Source organism: Pituophis catenifer, unplaced genomic scaffold (genome assembly GCF_029215685.1).
Source record: "Pituophis catenifer annectens isolate HBS135680 unplaced genomic scaffold, rPitCat1.0.hap2 SCAF_9, whole genome shotgun sequence".
Lineage (NCBI taxonomy): Eukaryota > Metazoa > Chordata > Lepidosauria > Squamata > Colubridae > Pituophis > Pituophis catenifer.
In genome coordinates this window covers 6,041,647-6,054,902 of record NW_027256889.1, presented here as the reverse complement: position 1 = coordinate 6,054,902, position 13,256 = coordinate 6,041,647, and the positions used below count along the sequence as shown (strand labels likewise).

At 44.7% G+C, this 13,256-nt stretch overlaps 1 protein-coding gene across 2 annotated transcripts; it reads left to right on the top strand.

The window, feature by feature from the left end:
- The first annotated feature begins 682 nt into the window (after positions 1-682).
- On the top strand, positions 683-8,061 carry LOC139321128 (phospholipase A2 inhibitor gamma subunit B-like). Of its 2 annotated transcripts, XM_070949753.1 has the most exons (5): positions 683-734; positions 1,066-1,191; positions 2,722-2,874; positions 6,356-6,499; positions 7,679-8,061. In XM_070949753.1, exons 1-5 carry the CDS (start codon positions 683-685, stop codon positions 7,867-7,869), a joined length of 666 nt encoding a protein of 221 aa, XP_070805854.1. In that variant the 3' UTR covers positions 7,870-8,061. The 2 variants fall into 2 exon arrangements, 1 of the variants encoding a protein (XP_070805854.1); XR_011600754.1 differs by lacking the exons at positions 683-734; positions 1,066-1,191; positions 7,679-8,061 and having other exon boundaries at positions 2,818-2,924; positions 6,356-6,444.
- Positions 8,062-13,256: the final 5,195 nt, after the last annotated feature.

Here is a 13,256-nt window from a genome sequence, read left to right as displayed (position 1 = left end):
TTACTGCAAGTTCAAATCTCAGCGGGCTCAAGGTTGACTCAGCCTTCCATCCTTCCGAGGTAGGTAAAATGAGGACCCGGATTGGGGGGGGCAATAAACTGACTTTGTATAAAAAAGAACATCGCTTAGGAGGGGCCAAAAGCCCTACAAAGCAGGTATATACAAAAGTATGAAGGCTATTGCTTAACAGTCTCCGGAGAAGGACGGCATATAAATCGAACCAATAAATAAATAAATAAACTGTGTTGGCTTTTTTGGAAGCTGCAACACACGGCTGGCTCATATTTAAGTGATTGCCCACTCCCAGTTATTTTACCAAAATAATCTCAACCCAATGGTGATTTTGAGCCTCATTTCTTACCCCGTTAGTAGATAGGCATTACCACATGGGCCCCACATCATGAACTGGAAGAGCACAGATCAAGTTTTTCTTCACCATCAATATGACTAACTGCCTAACTCATCTTGATGCATTCTGTACAGGTTTTCCCATGCCCCAACTTCTTGTGTAAGTTGATGTTGCTCTACTACTCTGTGTGGAATTTGATTGTCATCCCCAACTCCCCTTCCACCTCCTCAGCAGATTTCTTCAAACTCATCCTCCAAGGTCGGCATACACCAGGAACTATAAATATCTCACACTGCCGTCACTAAACACAGTCGATTCACCATTGTCATCATAATGTCTGCTCGAATTTTTATCCTGTGTCTCCTCTCTTCAGTCATCTCAACAGGTAACACCAGCGGTAAATATGGGAGGGAAGAGAAATCTGGAAGAATTTTGACTAAATTGTAGTTAAGGATTTGTCCAAAGTAAGGGAAGAATTTCAATTGTGGGTTCTCTCAAGGAATCGCTATATTTTGAATGATCACCGTAAGTTGAGGACTGCCTGATAATTATCTCATTACAGATCTTCAACATTGCTAGAACTACAGCATGACTGATTAGAAATCTCCTTCCTTCCTTCCTTCCTTCCTTCCTTCCTTCCTTCCTTCCTTCCCTCCTTCCCTCTCTTCCTCCCTCCCTCCCTTCGTTCCTTCCTTTTTTTCTTCTTCTATTTGCAGCGGCATCTTTAAACTGCCAGTCCTGCTTTGCCTGTAAAGAAGAATGCAAAAACGAGAACATGAAGTTGGTGGAATGTGGACCGGATGAAAAATATTGTCTTTCACTTTCCTTTCGCAGCAGTATGAGTGAGTGAAATGCACTTTCAGTCTTAATGATGTTTGCCATGTTCATACCTTTGGTCCCCAGAGCATCAAGGGGTGATTTATAGGTGTTGGTGGGAGTCACAACAGACATTTCCCCGTACCTGGGCTGTTTCCTACATCTAGTTGCCATCAATCAGGAACACAACGGCATCTGTTAAACTCATCATACTGCACCTCATTCAGCTCAAAAGAATAGAAACGTTCCCTGGTGAAGTCAAAGCTGTTAGAATGCTCTCTAATCACTCTTCTCCATCTCATCCGAGCCTATCTGGAGTAAGAAGTTGGAGTAAATTTCTCCCAGGTGAAGTCAAAGGTGTTAGAATGCTCTCTAGTAGCAATAGCAATAGCACCTAGATTTATATACCGCTCCACAGTGTTTAAACAGCCCTTTCTAAGCAATTTACGGAGTCAGCGTATTGCCCCCAACAATCTGAGTCCTCATTTTACTGACCTCGGAAGTACGGAAGGCTAAGTCAACCTTGAGCCTGATGAGATTTGAACAGTGGTGAAATGTAAAATTTGTTATTACCAGTTCTGTGGGTATGGCTTGGTGGTGGTGGGAGTAATATACCTGAGTGGGCGTGGCCAACTTTTTTTTTTTTTTACTTTTAAAACCATTTTTTCTACAACCTCTTCAGCCAAAGAGGTTGTAAAAAAATGCTTTTAAAAGCCTCTGACGATCCCAGCTGACTCGCCTGATGAGCAGAGGCTTTTCTTTTTTTTTAAAGCCTGTGGCAATCCCAGCTGACTTGCCTGATTGGCAGAGGCTTTTCTTTTTTTTTTAAAGCCTCTGACGATCCCAGCTGACTTGCCTGATCGGCAGAGGCTTTTCTTTTTACTTTTAAAAGCATTTTTTCGGCTGAAGAGGTTGTAGAAAAAATGCTTTTAAAAATAAAATAAAAAGCCTCTGATGATCATGCAGCTCAGCTGGGCATGGGGGTGGGGAGGGATTTTTGCTACTGGTTCTCCGAACCACCTGCCGCTATCACTACCGGATTGGGCGATCCGGTCCGAACCGGGAGCATTTCACCCCTAGATTCGAACTGCCAAAGTGCTGGCAGCCGGCAGTCAGCAGAAGTAGCCTGCAGTACTGCATTCTAACACTGTGCCACCGCAGTTCTTTATGCAGTGGTGGGTTGCTCCCGGTTTGGTCTGGTTCTTGCAAACCGGTAGTAAAAGCAGTGAGAGGCTCTGCCTACCCGCCCGGATGTCATCATGGACGATTTGCGCTTGCACGTGTGCTCCCATTGCGAACCGATAGTAAAGGTAAGTAGAACCCATCCCTGTCTTAATGGCACCTCTCCATGATTTCCATTTCATTGCAGGATAATCTAGAGGGAGCATCACGAGATCTATGCCCCCTTATCCTCAGCTGAAAACCTCTCCACTACTTAGAATTGATCATCAGAAGCATCTGAATTTAAATCTTTAAATTGGAAGGGTGGATGTTTTTATTTCTCTGTTACCTGCCACAATGAGGTTTTGTTTTGTTTTTCTGATTTAATTTTGCAGCCAGAGCTCCACTATCCTATACTTTCAAGTCATGTGCAACAGATAAGCAATGCTCCAAAGCTTATTATAGCTTCACATCGGTAGCCGGCAAATTCCAGCAGCTGAGAGTAGAGTGTTGTGAGACCGATGGCTGTAATACAGCACCTCTTCTTAGTAAGTAACCTGAGATTAAAATGCCCATTCTAACAACCAGCAGACCAGTGGTAGGTTTCAAATTTTTTTATTACCAGTTCTGTGGGTGTGACTTGGTGGGCATGGCTTGGTGGGTGTGGCAGGGGAAGAATACTGTAAAATCTCCATTCCCTCCCCACCCCAGGGGAAGGTTACTACACCCCAACGATGCCCTTGAAGTGATGTCCCAGTGCCTGGAGGCCGTGCGGGCCTGGATGGGGAGAAACAGGCTCTGACTCAACCCCTCCAAGACCGAGTGGCTGTGGCTTCCAGCGTCCCGATATAGCCAGCTGACGCCATCGCTGGCTATTGGGGGTGAATCACTCACCCCCACGGAGAGGGCTCGTAACTTGGGCATCCTCCTGGACGCACGGCTGTCCTTAGAAGATCATTTGATGGCCGTGGCCAGGGGGGCTTTTTATCAGGTTCGCCTGATACGCCAGTTGCGCCCCTTTCTAGATCGGGACTCTCTACGCACAGTCACTCAGGCACTAGTCACTTCCTGCCTGGACTACTGCAACGCTCTCTACATGGGGCTCCCCCTGGGTTGCACCCGGAGGCTCCAGCTGGTCCAGAATGCAGCCGCACGGGGGATTATGGGGGGCGATGAGGCGCTCCCATGTGACACCTCTCCTGCGCGAGCTGCACTGGCTCCCGGTGGTCTTCCGGGTGCGCTTCAAGGTGTTGGTGACCACCTTTAAAGCGCTCCATGGCTTAGGGCCGGGGTACTTACGAGACCGCCTTCTGCCACCAATAGCCTCCCACCGGCCAGTACGCTCGCACAGAGTGGGCCTCCTCAGGGTGCCGTCCGCCAGACAATGTCGGCTGGCAACCCCCAGGGGGAGAGCCTTCTCTGTGACGGCGCCCACCCTCTGGAACAACCTTCCCCCAGAGTTACGTACAATAACAGACCTCCGGATTTTTCGTCAGGCCCTGAAAACCTATTTATTTCAACTAGCTGGGCTGGCTTGAGTTAAATTTTAAATTGATTTTAAATTGGGTTGTTTTAATTTACGGCCAAAATATTTAATTATTTTAATACTGTTTTTAAATTTTGTATGCTCTGTTTTTTACTTTGGCTGTTCACCGCCCTGAGTCCTATTTGGAGAAGGGCAGTATAGAAATGGAAACAAATAAATAAATAAAATCCCTATTTCCTCCCAATCAGCTGGGACTCTAGAGGCAGAGAATAGATGGGGGCAGGGCCAGTCAAAGATGGCATTTGCCGGTTCTCCAAACTACTCAAAATTTCCACTACTGGTTCTCCAGAACTGGTCTGAATCTGCTGAAACCCATCTCTGCAGCAGACTCTCCTGTTTGAAAGAGCAGGTTGTCACTGCTTTCGGCACCCTGTATGTTTGTCGGCGGAGGGATCAAGTAGCATGAAAGTCCTTAGGAAGAGGTTGTCGCTAAAAGGAGAACCATCTATTGAGAAACCCCCTCCAGCCTCAATGGAATGATCCTTCTGACATAAATCAGACGGAGCAAGAGAGGAGGAGGTTAAAATGTTATTTTGAGTCATTTCTAAAGACCCCACTAAGTTCCTTTAAGTTCATTAAGAAATCGTGCATTCCAAATTTCATGCCCTACTCGAGTATGAACACAATGGGAAAACAAACCTTTTCCTGACTGAGAATGACAAGAAATGTACCATATTTTCCGGCGTATAAGACGACTGGGCGTATAAGACGACCCCTGACTTTTCCTGTTAAAATATAGGGTTTGGGCTATACTCGCCGTATAAGACTGCCCCTCTTCCAACGCACACCAAATAAAAATTAAAAAACATCAACTGGCTCACCCACAATGTAAAAACAGCTGTGCTAGACCCAAAATGGCCCCTGAAACAAGCAGGAACCTCACACAGCCACAAAAAGCCCAAAAAAACAACTTTCACACTTTACACACACACAACACAACAGGCTCACCCACAATGTAAAAGCAGCTGTGCTAGACTCAAAATGGCCCCTGCAACAAGCAGGAACCTCACACAGCCACAAAAAGCCCAAAAAACCAACTTTCACACTTTACACACACAAAATTCCACATACAGCTTTGTGAGATTTTGTGTGTTTGTGTAGTTAGAGTGAAACACTACAGAAACACACTAAATCTCAGAAAGCTGCACAAATATTACTTTATTTTATTTTATTTTTATTTTTATATGAAAGCTAAATTTAAAACTTCCTAAACTTTAAATGGCTAGGTCTAAAAAAGAAGAACTAAAAAAAACCCAATTGACTATTTTTTTTAAAGCTCCCAAAGGGGAAAAAAACTTACCCAATAGAACAGGGATCTCCAACCTTGGCAACTTTAAGACTTGTAGACTTCAACTCCCAGAATTCCTCAGCCAGCTTTGTTTTGCTGGCTGAGGAATTCTGGGAGTTGAAGTCCACAACTCCTGCCTGCATGATTGCAGGCAGGGAGTGGCTTGCTGATGGAATGGATTCAGGCAAGCGAAGCAAGGCAAGCGTTGCGATTAGCAGCTAAGGTAAGCAAGCTGGAGGGGGAAAACTTTTCCTTTTACAGGGCTCTGGGCTCTGGCATCCCAGCTGAGTTGCCTGATTAGCAAGCAAAGCTGGGATCGTCAGAGCTTCGATCGCCAGAGCCATTTAAGGCTCGTCAGAGTCTTTTGGTTACAGGAGCCTGGTTACAGGAGAACGACACCCGGCGTATAAGACGACCCCCGACTTTTGAGAAGATTTTCATGTGTTAAAAAGTCGTCTTATACGCTGGAAAATACGGTAGTCAAAATGATTAGAGGGCGCTTAGTTGAGCTATAAATATTTCAGAAAGAATAGAGTAGAGTAGGGTAGGGTAGGGTAGGGTAGGGTAGGGTAGGGTAGGGTAGGGTAGGGTAGGATAGGATAGGATAGGATAGGATAGGATAGGATAGGATAAAATATGGGATGGGATGGGATGGGATGGGATGGGATGGGATAGGATAGGATAGGATAGAATAGAATAGAATAGAATAGAATAGAATAGAAGAGAATAGAATAGAATAGAATAGAATAGAATAGAATAGAATAGAATAGAATAGAATAGAATAGAATAGCAGAGTTGGAATGAACCTTGGAGGTCTTCTAGTCCAACCCCCTGCTTTGACAGGAAACCCTACACCACTTCATACAAAGGTTTATCCAACATCTTCTTTAAAACTTCCAGTGTTGGAGAATTCAGGCCTTCTGGAGGCAAGTTGTTCCACTGATTGTTCTCACTGTCAGGAAATTTCTCCTTAGTTCTAGGTTGCTTCTCTCCTTGATTAGTTTCTACCCATTGCTTCTTGTCCTGCCTTCAGGTGCTTTGGAGGATAGCTTGACTCCCTCTTTTTTGGGGCAGCCCTTGAGATATTGGAAGACTGCTATCATGTCTCCCCTAGTCCTTCTTTTCATCAAACTAGACATACCCAGTATTGTGGTTGTTAAAAGTATTTGCTAACTCTGAAGCTTCCTCTTTGCAGTACCAAGGCGTGAGCTCCTGAAACCCAATGGGCTCTACTGTCCAGGCTCTTATGAACAAAATGGTTCTTCTGAACAAAATGGATCCGTGCTGTGTCTTGGTGATGAGAATCAATGTTTCAGTTCGAAATTCACCAACTACGCACGTGAGCAACCTCATTCTTTATCACTTTGGGGAGGAACATTTTAGAAACAAATGAAATTCAGCCTACAGCAAATGAAAGAGAAACATAAACAGTACAAAGTAAAACCCATATTTCGGTCTTTGGCTACGTTCAGTTCAGTTCTTTTTTTTTTTTTCAAGGAAGAAAACAACAAAAAAGCTTTTGATTCAAAACTTGAGATAGATCCCCCTTAGTCGATCAACAGGGGCCCAAATGCTGCTGGATTTAAAACAGATTTTTAGTAATTTGGGGGTGGTTGACAGAGTGGGGGTAGGACATGCCTCAGGGGAGAGACTGTCCAAGACAATGGCCTATCAAACATCTCATCCACTCCTTATTTGCCTCACTGGGAAGGCCTTGTCTAGATGACCGGACAGATACATACGTATCAGGGGTGGGATTCTACCGGTTCGGACTGCTTTGGATGAACCGGTAGCTCCGACAATCAGCTGGGAGCGAACCGGTTCACTCGGACGATCAGGTTGGCCGGCCCACCTGCCTGCCCCTGTGCTTTACTTACCTTTATCTTCTCAGCGGATTGGCGCGGCAGAGCGTCAATCCGCTCCTCAGCTGTGTTACTCCCAAGTGGTAACACAGAAGGTTAGTATTTGTAAAACTGTGCACGGACGCAAAGCAGGCATGCGCGCCAGGGATGGGTTCTACATTTTTTTACTACCGGTTCTGTGGGCGTGGCTTTTTTTGTGGGTGTGGCTTGGAGGTCATGTGACTAGGTGGGCGTGGCTAGCTGGTCAGAGTCATTTCTGGAAGGTCCTCGCACTTACGACCAGTCCTCGCACTTACGTCCCGACTCATTTGTTTGCTTTTAACACTGATCAGCTGTAAGACGGCCCTTTGAAGCCCCACGGCAAGAGTTTGCGGTGGGATCAAATAAAAGATAAGAATAACGTGGGTGGGGGAGGGCGGGGGGGAGAACCGGTTCGGTAACGTCATATCATCACCGCTACCGGCTCGGCCGAACCGGACCGAACCGGGAGGAACCCACCACTGATGCACGCGCAATCACCAAACCAGTTGTTAAACCGGCAGCATCCCACCACTGCATACATTCATTAATATATCTCAGTGCCACACCATTAAAAGTGAAAGGGAAAACTAAGAAAAGTTTCCTAAATGCTTCCTTCTCCCCCTTTTCTCCCCCAGTGTCAGCATACCGTTCAATAGTCACTGCCCAGGGATGTACAATCAGGAATGGCTGTACCTACCCAGAAGGAGAAACGGAGCATGGGAATGGATTACTTCGTTTAAACGTTGAAAGAGTAGAATGCCAGAATCCTAAGGGACTGGAAGGATGGAACGGCTTTTCAAGAACATTTGGGAGGGGATGGAATTAAGAGCTTCATCCAAAGAAGTAAGAATTTGGGATCAAAGATACTCAAGTTAGAGATTAAAGTTTGTGATTTGCGTTGGTGATGAGTGATGGGTTTTAAATTACTATGCTTTGATGTTCTAGCTCACTCTGAGGTTCTTTCTTAACTTTCAACTGTCATTAAGCTATCACCTAAATAAACTAAGAATGCAAATAATTGAGTCTTGTGGAGTTATTCAAGTGATGGAACAAGTGGCAGGAGTTATTTATTTTAATCGCTTTTTACCTCATCTTTATTATTTTTGTAAATATTGTATATAATACTTCTTTCTCCTCCTATTTTCCTCACAACAACCACTATTAGATTAGATTACAATTCTTTATTGGCCAATGTGATTGGACACACAAGGAATTTGTCTTTGGTGCATATGGCCTCAGTGTACATACAAAGGAAAGATACATTTGCCAAGAATCATAAGATACAACACATAATGATAGTCACAGGGTACAAATAAGCCATCGAATCATACTAGGAAACAATCAATATAAATCGTAAGGATACAGCAACAAGTTACAGTCATGCAGTCATAAGTGGGAGGAGATGGGTGATAGGAACGATGAGAAGATTAATAGTAATAGTAGTGCAGACTTAGTGAGTAGTTTGACAGTGTTGAGGGAATTATTTGTTTAGCAGAGTGATGGTGTTCGGGAAAAAACTGTCCTTGTGTCTAGTAGTTCTGGTGTGCAGTGCTCTATAACGTCTTTTTGAGGGTAGGAGTTGAAACTATTTATGTCCAGGATGCGAGGGGTCTGTAGATATTTTCACAACCCTCTTTTTGATTTGTGCAGTATACAGGTCCTCAATGGAAGGCAGGTTGGTAGCAATTGTTTTTTCTATGTGAGGTGGGGCTGAGAGAGAGGGACTGCCCCAAAGTCACCCAATTGGCTTTCTTGCTTAAGGCAGGAGCAGAACTCACAATCTCCTGGTTTCTAAGATGGAACTTGTCTCTCATAACATCCATTCTTAAGTATTCATATCAATAATCTCAAGGTACTTTCCTTTGAAAGGCCTCCCGCAGTTCAGGGGAGGGTTCTACTTACTTTTACTTGAGCAGGGGGCTGGACTAGAAGACCTCCAAGGTCCCTTCCAACTCTATTCTTCTACTCTCCCAGTCAACCTCCTCTTCAACACATATTCTCCAGTAATCATAGCACACCTGGAGAACTTTTGCCTTGAAATTTCCAAACATTATTTTCCACAAATTTTCAAAAATTCTTCCTTCTTTTCTTTTCCCGAGCAGCTGATCTCTAAAATACAGGTTTCAATTCTTAGGATTTTCAGCAATGTCCATGTTGACAGGGGAATTCTGGGAATTATAGTCCATGGGCATCCTTGAAAAAAAATGTTGCAAAGGGGTATTTTTTTTTTTTAATTTGATTTATATGCCACCCTTCTCCGAAGACTCAGGGCGGCTTACAGTGAGTTAAGCAATAGCCTTCATACTTTTGTATATTTATACAAAGTCAGCTTATTGCCCCCCACAAACTGGGTCCTCATTTTACCTACCTTAGAAAGGATGGAAGGCTGAGTCAACCTTGAGCCTGGTGAGATTTGAACTTGCAGGCAGCTGATGTTAATAACAGTGCTTTAGTCTGCTGCGCTACCAGGGCTCCTATTAACTGCTTGATAATGTTTCTCCAAAAAGATAATCTTCCTTTATTTAAAAAAAAAAGAGGGAGGGGGGATGGTGGAAGAGAAGGTGGGGAGGAAGGAAGGAAGGAAGGAAGGAAGGAAGGAAGGAAGGAAGGAAGGAAGGAAGGAAGGAAGGAAGGAAGGAAATGTCTGCTCACAAGCTATTATGGTACTACTTAGGGTAAAACACTGATCCTCATTGCCAATGCAGATTACAGTTTGATTGGCTTCACAAGAATCCTCATGTAGTGCATAGCAGCCCTGGGCACTGTAACCCATTTGGTTGAAGTTCATCATGATTTTCCACTGGAGGAAGCAAATATTCCAGTTAGCAAAGTTTCATGATAACCACTAACCCTTTTAATGTCTATCACAGCCTCACAGCCAATTTGATTGATAGAGGTCAAAATATGGATGAACATCAGGGAGTTGGACTAGATGACCTCCAAGGTCCCTTCCGACTCGGTTACTGTTATCTTTATCACGCAAGACAGCTTTTTTTGAATAACTCCCCCTTGCCCTCCTACTTTGATTGATTTCGTCTCAAACTGGGAGACAAATCCCCAGGGTAGAGCTCTTTCATAAATATAGGCATTGAAAAGCACTATGAAACGGTATATAAGCCTAGGTGCTACCCAGGGGTGGGTTCTAATTTTTTTGTACTACCAGTTCTGTGGGCGTGGCTTATTTTGTGGGTGTGGCTTGGAGGTCATGTGACTAGGTGAGCGTGGCTAGCTGGTCAGAGTCATTTCTGGAAGGTCCTCGCACTTACGACCCGACTCATTTGTTTGCTTTTAACACTGATCAGCTGTAGGACGGCCCTTTGACCTCACATGATCCAGGATTTTCAAGTTGAAGGCATGAACTTGACAAGAAATGTCACAGACCTAACAGAGAACGCACTGTGAATTTTTTCAATTTCCATTTCCATTCCAAAAAGTCCATGGGCATCCTTGAAAAAAAATGTTGCAAAGGGTTTTGTTTTTTTTTAATTTGATTTATATGCCGCCCTCCTCCAGAGACTCAGGGCGGCTTACAGTGCGTTAAGCAGTAGCCTTCATACTTTTGTATATTTATACAAAGTCAGCTTATTGCCCCCACAAACTGGGTCCTCAATTTACCTACCTTAGAAAGGATGGAAGGCTGAGTCAACCTTGAGCTGGGTGAGATTCGAACTTACTTTAATTGCAGACAGCTGGTGTTAAATTATGGTGCTTTGTCTGCAGAGCTATTAAATTTTAATTTCTGTTAATGATTATTTATGGCATCATACATTGGTCCAGAACTAAGTAGATGTGACCCTTATGTATAAGTGAATAAAACTTGATTTTTAAAAAATGGTCTCACTCTAATCAAAATCAAGGGGGATTTAAACATCTAAAATGATTGGTGAGCTGAATAGCATCAACCTCCAATCTCTTTGGCTTCCCTTTTCTTCTTCAAACATACCACAGCTAAAGAAACCATTTAGGATACCTACTAAGGGAAAAAAATGAAACTAATTTTGAATTTCAAAAGCAGGATGTTTATGACTCCATTAGCTGGTCCTATGTTACATATCTTCATTCCTTTTCTCCCCCTCCAAAATGAGGATATAAAGATGGTAGAAATGGAGCGGGGGCAGGGGGGAAATCCAGATTACTGGTCATCAACATCTGAATATATTTAGCCCCATCCTCATAGCTTTGCATTTATTTGATATACTGCATTTCCATTGCTTGCTCTTTGAAATATCAAGAGATAGGTTCAGAAGTGGGCTTCACATGATTTAACAACCAGTTTGCCCAGAATCAAAAACGCAGTGATTGTATAGCACAGGATAGCACTGGGGCCAGTGGTGGGATTCAAATTTTTTTACTACTGGTTCTGTGGGTGTGGCTTGGTGGGCATGGCATGGTTTGGGGGGCGTGGCTTGGTGGGCATGGCAGGGGAAGGATACTGCAAAATCCCCATTTCCTCTCAATCAGCTGGGACTTGGGAGGCAGAGAATAGATGAGGGCGGGGCCAGTCAGAATTTTTACTACCGGTTCTCCGAACTACTCAAAATTTCCGCTGCCGGTTTTCCAGAACTGGTCAGAACCTGGTGAAACCCACCTCTGGCCGGGGCAGGTGGGTGGGCCCAGCCACTGGCCGTAACTACCAATTCACTCAAACCGGTCTGAACCGGCTGAATCCCACTCCTGGATAGGCTGGAATTGAAGGAAGTCTCGTGAAACTGAACAAGGAGGGATTCAACCTGGAAATGAGGAGGAATTTTCTGACAGTGAGAACAATCAACCAAAAGTTGTTTTCAATTAAAAAAAATGCTAAACCGAAAAAGAAAAACAAGCCTTCCTCACTTCAACCATCTTGATGCTCTCCAAAATATTTCTCTGCTCAATTACATTAGTCAGGCTGTTACCCAGACAGGATAGATGGCCTTGAAGAAAACATGACACTGACATTTTCTCTCTTTGCATCGGGGTGGGTTCTACTTACCTTTACTACCAGTTCGCAACGGGATTGCAGGTTGCCGATGATGACATCTGGGGCGGTGGGCGGGGTCTCCCACTAGTTGAACTACCAGTTCTTGTGAACCTGTCCGAACCGGGGGCAACCCACCACATTTGCATGCTGATGTCTGGCTTCCAGAGGTGGTATTCAGCAGGTTCTGACCAGTTTTGGAGAACCGGTAGCAGAAATTTTGAGTAGTTCGGAGAACCGGTAAATACCTCTTCTGACTGGCCCCGCCCTCATCTATTCTCTGCCTCCCGAGTCCCAGCTGATTGGGAGGGAATGGGGATTTTGCAGTAACCTTCCCCTGCCACGCCCACCAAGCCACGCCCACAGAATCGGTAGTAAAAAAAATTGAATCCCACCACTGCTTGCCTCATGTTGTCCGCATTACAAATTCCCATAATTCAGGAGAGAAACTGACGCCTCCTCTTTTCCAGAAGTATCTTTCTGCTGTTTGCAAAGCAGTTTAACCATGGGCCTGGAGGCATAAGGGAGCTGGCGCCAAGCCTAGAGGGACCAGGTTCAATTATTTCCTCATTCAACTAGCTACTCTTTCCCACTGTCCTTTCCCTCCCACACGCAGCTCATCATTCCGGACTTTCTTATGGAATGGTCCAAAAAGTTGCAGAGCTTAATTTATGTGAATTCTTGCAAATGTTCTGCTGCAATCCGGTGCAACACGAATGGAATTCAACAGTATTGAATTCAGGGTGATTTACAATCCACGGTTTCTAGGAAGGAGTGGTTCTTTGAGCGTATCATGGGTCTCCTATCTGTGAACCTGGCAAACTGGCCCAGCTGGACAGAGTAGACATGTTCAACCGAGGAATGTCAGCAGTGTTTCAGCCCATAGATAGATATGCTAGAGCAGGGGTCTCCAACCTTGGCAACTTGAAGACTTGGGTATTGCCTCCTAAAGACTATGTCGACTGTCCATCCTTGGTTCTGGGAGGGAGAAATTGTCCCCCTCAGAACGGGCTCGCAATTTGCGTGTCCTCCTAGACTCACAGCTGAGATTAGAGCAACATCTGGCAGCTGTAGCTAGGGGGACCTTTGCACAGGCTCATCTGGTTGCGACCAATTGCGACCCTACTTGGATCAGGAGGCTCTCCTCACAGTCACTCATGCCCTTGTCACTTCACGGTTAGATTATTGCAACGCGCTCTACATGGGGCTACCCCTGAAGAGTGTTCGGAGACTACAGTTGGTCCAGAATGCAGCTG

Excerpts from the sequence above, each read along its gene's own strand:
- LOC139321128 (XM_070949753.1), top strand. The coding sequence starts at position 683 with ATGTCTGCTCGAATTTTTATCCTGTGTCTCCTCTCTTCAGTCATCTCA. Across the intron at positions 735-1,065 it reads CTCTTCAGTCATCTCAACAG|CGGCATCTTTAAACTGCCAG; the intron begins GTAACACCAGCG and ends TTCTATTTGCAG. Across the intron at positions 1,192-2,721 it reads TTCCTTTCGCAGCAGTATGA|CCAGAGCTCCACTATCCTAT; the intron begins GTGAGTGAAATG and ends TTAATTTTGCAG.